We start from the raw sequence: 10,270 nt of genomic DNA on the forward strand, positions 1-10,270 counted from the left end.
CGCACCCCAAAAAATCAAAGTTAGCAGAACCTAGTCGTGTTTGGGCTCATTTCAAAGCCAAAACTCTGCTGAGCTCGGATAGAGTGTTTTCAAGCTTTGAATTTTAGTTTCTAAGCCGCCAGGGGGCATTTTCAAGGCCACTCAAGTTCAAAAGTGCGCTATAATAGTCAATTTTGCCTCGAAAAACCTAAAATTTTTGTAGATTCTCACAAATCCTGCAACGCTTCCTTGTCTCCGTTGGTTTGATCCTCAGATAATCGTGGAAATCTTCTTTTCGGGCCTCATCGGCCCAATGTCCATTGAGACCATCATCCCGTTCGTCCTACAAATGAACCTAAACACATTTTTTGATAATCACTGCGGAGGATCGGTCAGCGGATCGTCAGACACGTTATCAACGTCTTCATTGTCAGAAATCATGAGCAATCAGTGATCTTTTAAGTTTTACAGTATTAATTTTCCCTTTTTTTTAGCCTTAAAATTTTTTCCCCGTTTTTTTTTTCTCCCAAAAATCAAAAAATGTCACAATTCCCTTTTTTTTTGAATACCTCTTCTTCTTTTTGACTTTCAAATTTCCCGCCTACTGTACATACCCCACCCCTCCCGTCTCTCTCCAAACATGTTCCTCATTTTCAGTGCTTTCAGTCTTCCCCTCCGTTTTTGGGTCGTGGCGGCCTGAAAAATGGTTTTTAGGCCTTGAAATTTTTAAATTTAAATTTGCCATGTTAAGAGCTTTAAAATTAGCCTAAACCCGCCTAGGTTTGGTGGAATTCGATTTTCAGGCTTTTTAGGCCGTTTTAGGCCGGAAAAACTTTTTGCATCCGAACTTATTCGTGTTTAGGCTCATTTGAAAGCTCTTCACTTGGAAAATTTGAATTTCTCAGTTTCAAGGTTTAAAAATCATTTTCCAGACCTCCCCGGGCCCATTTTCCCCAGAAACTTCATCCGGTTTTTAGACACCCCCACTCTGTCCCATCCTAATAAGAAAATTCCCGGAATCAAAATGTTTTTTTGTTGTCTGTCTAATAACTACAGTATCCTTGCCACGTTCTCCACAATTTTCTTTGGTTTTTTGGCCCCGCCCCTTTTTTTGGCCCCACCCATAGGCGGCGGCACCTATCCTCATTTGGGCTTTATCTGAAGGCTTTATAGGCTTGTTTCTCAACACAAAATCGTTTGAATGTTTAGCAAATCGTTTAGGTATTAGTATATTTTATTAAGCTCCGCCCCATTATTGATTTTCTTGAAAATCTTATTTATGCATTTTAGTGTACTATTCCTCCCCCATATTTATGAGGCCCGTCCCATTTTTTTCTCGTTAGCTCCGCGCACTTTTTTGAATTGGAACAAACAAAAAATGTCTGAAAATAAAAAAAATACAACAATCATCGAAGCTTTGAAATTTCAGAATTTTAGATATTTTCCAAAAAAAAATGTTTCAGGCTTTTTTGGGCCCTGGCTGCCTAGTTTTCGCATTTATGTTCTTGAATTTTATCTCAATGTGTTTGTCTTGTTTTGCGCTTCAAAATGCGCCTAATCACGGCTAGGATCTGCCCACTTTCATTTTTCGGGCACGTCGCGGTCGTGCGTCGCGTGCCTAGCTGAAATTTCAAAGTGGGCGGAGCCGAGTCGTGGTTGGGCTCATTTTGAAGCCCTGAACGGGATAAATTCAAAAAATTAAGTTTCATTACCTAGATTTGGATTTCCAGGCCGCTAGGCTTGAAAATGTAAAATATAAACTTTTTGAAAAATTCCAATAATCTACTTCTTACTAAGGAAACTTTTCTGTGTGTCTGTGTGTGTGTCCGTCTCGGACATTAAATTGAATAACTCAAAGGAATATGGGACTCCTATAGTGGTGTGTGGTATGTAGTCATGGACTACCGAGAGCTTTATGTCTATGGTGTCCTGGGCCTTCTAGCTAACAGGGAACCTATAGGATTGAGAATCGAAATTTTCAAAATTATCCTAAAACCCACTAAAACTTCATGAAATTTTGTAAAGCGGTTTTTTGGTCTATCTATGTGTTGCCTACATAAAATTGAGTAATTTTCTACAGAATACAAGGTTCTTAAGTTATGCGCAAAATTCCAGAAAGTTCCTGAACACTCTAGAAAATTCCAGAAAGTTCCAGAACGTTCTAGAACATGCTAAAAATTCCAGAGCATTCTAGAAAATTCCAAAAACTTCTAGAAAATTTTAAAAATTACAGGAAGTTCCAGAAAGGTCCATAATATTCTGGAACATGCTAGAAAATTCTAGAAAATTTCAAAAACTTACAAAAAATTTCAAAAAGTTCCAGAACATTCTAAATATTAAAAATTAAAAATTATTAAATTAAATTTAAAAAATTATTAAATTATTAAAAATATTAAAAATTACAGAAAATTCTAGAAAGTTCTAGAACATTCCAGAAAGTTCCTGAACACTCTAGAAAATTCCAGAAAGTTCCACAACGTTTTAGAACATGCTAAAAATTCCAGAGCATTCTAGAAAATTTCAAAACCTTACAAAAAAAGTTTCAGAACATTCTAGAAATCTCCAGAACAATTTAGAACATTCTAGAACATGCTAGAAAATTCCAGAAACTTCCAGAAAATTTCAGAAAGTTCGAGAACATTCCAGATAATTCCAGAGCATTCCCTTTTCAAGAAACATGTATTCTGTCGTGTAGAAACTCGGAAATTCAGAAAATCGAATATCTTTTTTCTCAAAAAAAGCGACAAGACTTAACAGAAATTATCAGAAAAATGAAAAAAAAGTACGTCTGTTTTATCAGAGATGGGCATCAAATAGATGTGGACTTCTATTGGAGAAATTACGTTATCTAAAAATTCCCATATTAGTAACATCCAAAATTTAAAAATCGAAGTACTTGGAAGTTTCGGGCACTCGGAAAGTGGGAAATCTAGACTTTAGAAATTCAAGTGTAAGATACAGTGAACGAGGTTGACTCAAACCGACTGGTTGTGACTATCTGGAATTGTGGACATTTTGTATGAAAATGTGTTTAAATTTGAATTCAGCATGTCAAGCGCTTCAAAACTCACACAGACACAGACACACAGAAAAGTTTCCTTAGTAAGAAGTAGATTATTGGAATTTTTCAAAAAGTTTATTTTTTACATTTTCAAGCCTAGCGGCCTGGAAATCCAAATCTAGGTAATGAAACTTAATTTTTTTGAATTTATCCCGTTCAGGGCTTCAAAATGAGCCCAACCACGACTGGGCTCCGCCCACTTTGAAATTTCACCTGGACACGCGACGCACGACCGCGACGCGCCGGAAATATGAAAGTTGATCAAACATACGCGTGGTTGGGCTCATTTTAAAGCTTTGAACGAGACAAATTCAAAAAAAAAAAATTTCATGACCTAGATTCGGATTTCTAGGTCACCAAGGTCGTTTCACATGGTAAGCAGCGGCTTACAATTAAAGGGGCGAATAAAAGCAAAAAGAACCAGTTTTTTTGGTTTTCATTGAGAAAATGTGTAAAATGTTAGAAAACTTGAACATGGACAAGTTTTTCTAATTCTCAAGTACGTACACACACCCATTTGGACCCAAATCGGAGTGTACAGAGTGTAATTTTCTGGAAATTTGAAAGGAAACTATTTTTGCCGGTTGTTTTTGGCTGAAAATTGGTTCAAGTCTAATTTTAAGGGAAAATGGAGGCTAAAACACAAAATTCAAAGTTTCAACTATCCCAAACTACAGTAACCCTCCCCCAACGCCCCGTTTGTGTGTTTGAATGACAATTTTCGACTTTTCTAGTCTATTTTGGCACAAAACAAGCTCGAAAATCGAGTTCACCGCTCAAAAATAGCCTAGAAACACTGAAAAACGCAGAGTGGCCGAACTTTCCAAGTGGTGGCCTAGAATTTTCAAAAACTCGGCCACGTTGGAATTTTTCATTTTTTCATAGTTTCTAGGGTAGTTTTTGATGGGAAACTCGAATTTGTACTTTTCGAAAGCCAAACGTTATTGCTTACGGTCAAAAAGTGGAAAATAGGCTGAAAATGAAAATTTAGAGAAAAAAAAATTTTTTCGAGATTTTAATCTAGTGCCTTTTCGAGGACACAACACAACCAGTGAGGCGCGACTTCAATCGATTTTTGTGTATTATCTGATCGTTTTACACATACATTCATTCATATGTATGTATACAGAAACTGCCCTTCACTTCTATTTTCCTCCTTTTTTTTTCATAAAAATCGAAAATCATATTTTTCTTTTCACGATTTTTTGTTTAATCCGATTTCATTTTTATTGATGTTTTATCATCGAAAATCCGCATAATTCTTCTTTTTTTTTGAGCTAAAAATACAAACAAATTTTTTTAAAAATCGCTTTTTTTCCAGCTTCCAGTTGGTTCCAACACAGAACAGACTTGAAAATCGAGTTCATCGCTCAAAAATAGCCTAGAAACACTGAAAAACGCTGAGTGGCCGAACTTTCCAAATAGTGGCCTAGAATTTTCAAAAACTCGGCCACGTTGGAATTTTTCATTTTTTTATAGTTTCTAGAGTTATTTTTGACGGAGAACTCGAATTCGTACATTTCAAAACTCAAAAACTATTGCTTAGGGTCAATGAAAAAGTTTTGCGCTATCTCAAACTACAGTAACCGTCCCCTACGCCCCGTTTGTGTGTTTAAATGACAATTTTCGACTTTTCAAGCGTATTTTGGCACAAAACAAGCTCGAAAATCGAGTTCATCGCTCAAAAATAGCCTAGAAACACTGAAAAACGCAGAGTGGCCGAACTTTCCAAATGGTGGCCTAGAATTTTCAAAAACTCGGCCACGTTGGAATTTCTCATTTTTTCATAGTTTTTAGGGTAGTTTTTGATGGGGAACTCGAATTTGTACTTTTCAAAGCTCAAAAATCAAATTCTAGAGTTGATAATTCAGTTTTCGCCACCTTATGACCGAACTTTCCAAATGGTGGCCTAGAATTTTCAAAAACTCGGCCACCTTGGAAGTTTTTGATTTTTTCATAGTTTCTAGGGTACTTTTTGATGGGAAACTCGAATTTCCATATTTCAAAGCTAAAAAAGCGATGAATTAGTGCGAAAAGTTAGTTTTTCTCTTGTCAAACTTCGTTTTTTGGTATAATTTTGAAAAACGCTAATAACTTGTTTCATTTTTGTGCTAGAATTTTAGTTTTAATGTTATTTTGAAGCTCTGGAAATTTTACATCGTTTGAAATACAAAAATTATGAAACTTAACAAAAATTGAGGTCTATATAAACCGAAGAAGGAGACCCAAGTTGACCACAATCAGGAAAAAAAAACTTTATAACTTTTTTCATTTTTAAGCTATAATTTTGATTTTAATATTTTTAGAAAGCTCGTAAAATTTGGCATCAGAAATTTACAAAATCTAAGCAATATAGCTACAAATTAAGGTCCGAAGAAGCCAAACCAGGATGGTCGAGGTGTATAAATCGGCCACTACCTGGAAAACGTTTATAACTTGTTTCATTTTTGGGCTACAACTAAGATTTTTGTATTTTCAGAAAGCCCAGAAAATTTTAAATCAAATTATAGCAATACGAAACTGCAGAAAATCAAAAGCACCCACCAATTCTAGCGTAATTTGTCGGCTACAACGAGTTCCCATTCTTTGCCCTTTCCCCGTTCGTTTCTCCGTCAAAATTCGAGTTTTTGCTTCCGGGCAAGAGGGCAGATTACTCCTCTTGTGCTCTTTTCCTCCGTTTTCTCCTTTATTTGTGCTCCGTTCGTTATCGACTCATGCTTCTTGCTCCTTTTTGCTCTTTCTCTTCTCCCGAAACGGTTCGCTCCCATTTTCTCTCGTGTTTCCTTTATATTTGTTTTAGTTTCTTCAATTTTCTATAAAGAATTTGTGGAATGAACACCTAAAACTGTTTTTCTGGTCGAAAATTGGTCGGAAATCAAGCAAGTTTGGCTAGAGTTTGGTTTAAAGAGCTTTTCCCATTTTTTCGAGATTTGAAGCCGTGTTCTAGTCTTTATTATCCTTATCTTGGCATATCATGCTTTTCCCCCCTTCAATTTTGCTCATTTTTAGCCATTTCTAGCTGTGTCTAGAAATCTCTTCTAAATTTCTGCTTCTCGATTTCCCTGCCCCCCTTCTCCCTCGGCGCCCTCCACCCTCCGCTCCCCCGACCTTTCCTATACGCCCTCCACTTTCTTTCTTCTCGTGTCCTCGGTAGTATAGTGGTGAGTATCCGCGTCTGTCACATGCGAGACCCGGGTTCAATTCCCGGCCGGGGAGAAACCTTTTTTGCTTTTTTGTTTGATGGTTCTAGACTGTTTTGTACTTGTTTTTCACTTTTTTTATTGGAAATTTGTCACGAGGGGGTCAATGACTAAGCCACCACCGGTTTTTTATGATGTTCATCGCTGAACAATGGCAAAAAAAACAACAAAGCCACCCCATCAGATGACTTTTGACTAGTTTTGTTGAACTTTTTTTGTTGCAGAAATCGTTTTTTCTTTCAATAAAAATTCCCAAACGATGCTCCGGTATCCCGCATTAAAAATCCTTTTCATAGTTTGGTCCTTAATCTTCCTACGTGATAAAAAAAGAATTCTACGTAGAATTCTGAATACGTCATCTAGAGAATTCTCTGATTCTATTTTGACTGTTGGCCAATCAGATTTGACCAATAAAAAGGGGGCGGAGTCTAACTTTTTTTTGGTTTGATGCGTTTTGTGATAGACCAAAAACTAACCAGACTATAGGGGTTTATTAGACTTTTCTAGAGAAGAAAGAGATTTTCGAGTGCTTTAAGAAATTTCAGCGTATTTAGGACGACAAGAGCTTCAAACTGAGTATAAACAAGCCTAGGTTCTAAAAATTTCGGGTTACTGTAGTCGTGGACCCAGAAATCCCAAAATTGAAAATTGTCAAATATAGGCTTGTTCATAGTCATTTTAAAGGGCTTATTAATCAAAATTCAAATCTGTTAAAATTTTTGAGTTTGCACCAAAACCAACTGAGATACGGTAGTTTCCGTCGTGGGACTTGAATTAGGGCGAAAATTTCAAAAATTCAATTTTAGGCTTGTTTATACTCATTTTGAAGCCCTCAACAAGAGAATCTTGAAACTCTAAAAGTTTTTAAGATTGCACGAAAATAAACTGAGATACGGTAGTTTTCGTGGAGGAACCCAAATTTCGTCAAAAACTGTCATCTTTCAAGCTCTAGCAGCATAGAAAAGAATTTTTGAGCTTCGAAACTAACAAATTCACAAGTAACATGTTCATAGCTTCAAAATGAGCCCAAACACGACTAGGCTCCGCCCATTTTGAACTTTCCATAAGACACGCGACGCACGACCGCCACGCACCGGATAAATCGAAGTGGGCGGAACCTAGTCGTGTTTATAATCATTTTGAAGCTCTTAACGAATTGAGCTCAAAACTGTTAACATTTTTGAGTTTACACCAAAACCAACTGAAATACGGTAGTTTCTGTGAAAGGACCCAAATTATCTCGAAAATTCGATATTTCAAATATAGGCTTGTTTATACTCATTTTCAAGGGCTTGTTTTGCTGAATTTTAATCTAATCAAATTTTTGAGTTTGCGCTAAAACCAACTGAGATACGGTAGTTTATGTTTTGAGACCCGATTAGGGTCGAAAATTGCAGGTTTCAAACCCTATAATTTTCTTAATCGTGCTCAGAACTTGATTAAACATAGAAATTCGAATTTAGCACGTTTTGAGCGTCAAAATGAGTATAAACACGTCTATGTTTAAAATTTCTTCTGGGTTACTGTAGTCGATGGACCAAAAATCCCAAAAAATGAAAACTTTCAAATATAGTCGTGTTCATACTCATTTTAAAGCTCTCAAGACTCAAAACTCAAAACCGTTAAAATTTCCGAGTTTGCACCGAAACCAACTGAGATAGGGTCGGTAGTTTTCGTGAAAGGACCCAAATTATTTCGAAAATTCGGAATTTAAAATATAGGCTTGTTTATACTCATCTTGAAGCTCTCGTTAAGCTAAACTCAAAATTTTTATCATTTTTCAGTTTGCATCAGAACCAGCAGAGTTGGGTCCCAAATAACGTAATCCAAAAATCCGAAATTTTCAAAAAATTCCAAGCCCCACCTTGTTTATACTCATTTTGAAGCTCGTGACATTCTAAACTCAAAAATCACAAAGTCACATGCGTCCTTAGGGCTCCGCCCCCTTATTTTCATAGTTTCTAGTCTTGGCACCGTGCCAAAACCTGTTCCAATGTGTTTGTTCGGGTGTATTCTGGGTTCAAGCTTATCATTTTTCTCTAAATCTCTTCTTTTTTTTTCTCAGAAATCACATCATTTCCTTCTGTTGTCGTCATTCGTTCAAAGATAAGCCGTTATATAGATAAACTTTTTGATCTAATTTCTTCATTTTTGCAGAAAAAATCCAACAAAAAAATTGGATGAGACTGCTGCTACTACTACCGATCCTTTATGCCAGCTTGGTGAGTTTAGACTACTGTAGTTTTAAAATTTCAAATTTTTGTTCCAGGACCCATCGGAATGTCTAACACCCGGGGAGAACTGTGAAATGTGCCAAATTGTGCTCCGCACAGTTTTCGGCCACTTTTCAGCCAACGTTCCGTCCCGAAAAAAGTTGGTCAACCAGTTGAAGCACGAATGTAAACGACATTTTAATGTAAGTCTGAATTTATAGGGTTTTTTGGATTTTTCTGGTTTTAGGAGCATTTTTGAGATTTTACAATTGCTATTATCAGTTTTGGTTTATCAAGAGCTTCAAAATGAGCCCAAACTCGACTAGGCTCCGCCCACTTTGAAATTTCGCCTGGACACGCGACGCACGACCGCGACGCGCCGGAAAAATCAAAGTGAATAGAACCTAGTCATGTTTGTACTCATTTTGAAGCTCTTGACAAGTAAAATTTGAAACTGTTTGAATTTTTCAAAAATATTGATTTTCAGACAAGTTACATCAGCATGTTACTGTATGTGAACCCTAGCTCTGCTGGGTTTTTGTGCAAACTCAGAAATTTCAACAGATTCGAATTTGGCTTGAGAAATCCTTTGAATTGAGTAGAAACAAGCGTATATTTGAAGTTTTCAACTTTTTGGTCTAATTTGGGTCGCATCACGAAAACTACCGTATCTCAGTTAGTTTTGGTTCAAACTCAGAAATTTTAACAGATTTGAATTTGCCTTAAAAAGCCCTTCGAAATTAGTTTAAACACGACTATATTTGAAAGTTTTCAATTTTTGGGATATTTGGTCCATCGACTACATCAACCCAAAACATTTTTTCAAATATAAGCTTGATTATACTCATTTTAAAGCTCTCAACACGCTGAAAACAGTGATAGCAATAAATATAGGAAATTTTCAACTAGTTTCGAGAAACTTCGAAAAATGTTTTTTTCCAAAAAATCTTTTTTTTGAATATTGTCTCTACGTCACCCCAAAGCGGTTAACTTTGAAGGCTTTGCTACTCGATCACACCTAATATCAAATGTCTTATCAGTGTTAATAAATTATCACTTCTCTTTCTTTTGCAGTACCGACGACGATGCCTAATGGCGGTCAAGGACCAAGGCGACTTCTTGTATCGAGAAATGACCGGAGGCGACTTTAAACCCATAAAACCTTGTTTCATTATGAAGGTGAGAGATTGAGGGACTAGAATCCCAAATTTCAAGTTTCTAGGCCATTGGGGAAAGGTAGTTACGGGAATTTGAAATTTTTTGATTTTCGAAAAAATATTTTTTTTTTGAAAAATCAAACTTTCTAGACAGAAATTTTCTTAAAAATCTGAATTTTCTCATTTCCAGGAGTGCAAACGTCTCCAATCACCACTCCCTGAAGACTTCTTTGTGAACAACGCGGACAACTCGACGTATCCCTTGGAATCGACAATTTCCGACACGACAATTGAATTGGATACTGTAACTACAGTATCCCCAACGACCACCGCACCAAATGGGCAGGACTAGGACCGAAAAAATTTATTGATTTTTTTCAACATTTTTTTTTTGAAACGGGTCATTTCAGGGAATCTATATGCGCTGATTGAAAATAAACGAATTTTTAGTATTTTTTCGGTTTTCGTCTAATTTTTTATGCTGAGCAATCCGAGTGAATTCCAATTTTTGGTTTATTTTCAAGTCGAAAAACAACAATTTTTTACGTATGTTAAAGAAAAAAATTGGAAAAAATCAAGGATTTTTCGTTGACTTCCAGAATTTAAAACCAAATTATTCGAATTTTACAGGAAAAAAACTGTTTTTTGAAAAGCTGACAA

At 36.2% G+C, this 10,270-nt stretch overlaps 1 protein-coding gene and 1 non-coding gene across 2 annotated transcripts; both read left to right on the plus strand.

Annotated features, from left to right (window-relative positions):
• Positions 1-6,184: 6,184 nt before the first annotated feature.
• CBG28897 lies at positions 6,185-6,256 on the plus strand. The gene has a single exon. It is a non-coding gene (tRNA).
• Positions 6,257-8,420: 2,164 nt separating this feature from the next.
• On the plus strand, positions 8,421-9,962 carry CBG13934 (the record flags this gene model as incomplete). The annotated part of the gene is made up of 4 exons (XM_002634780.2): positions 8,421-8,462; positions 8,510-8,656; positions 9,528-9,632; positions 9,801-9,962. The coding sequence occupies 4 exons, from the start codon at positions 8,421-8,423 to the stop codon at positions 9,960-9,962; spliced, it is 456 nt and encodes a 151-aa protein (XP_002634826.2).
• Between the last annotated feature and the right edge of the window lie 308 nt (positions 9,963-10,270).

The sequence above is a fragment of the Caenorhabditis briggsae genome (genome assembly GCF_000004555.2).
Source record: "Caenorhabditis briggsae complete genome, chrIV, whole genome shotgun sequence".
Lineage (NCBI taxonomy): Eukaryota > Metazoa > Nematoda > Chromadorea > Rhabditida > Rhabditidae > Caenorhabditis > Caenorhabditis briggsae.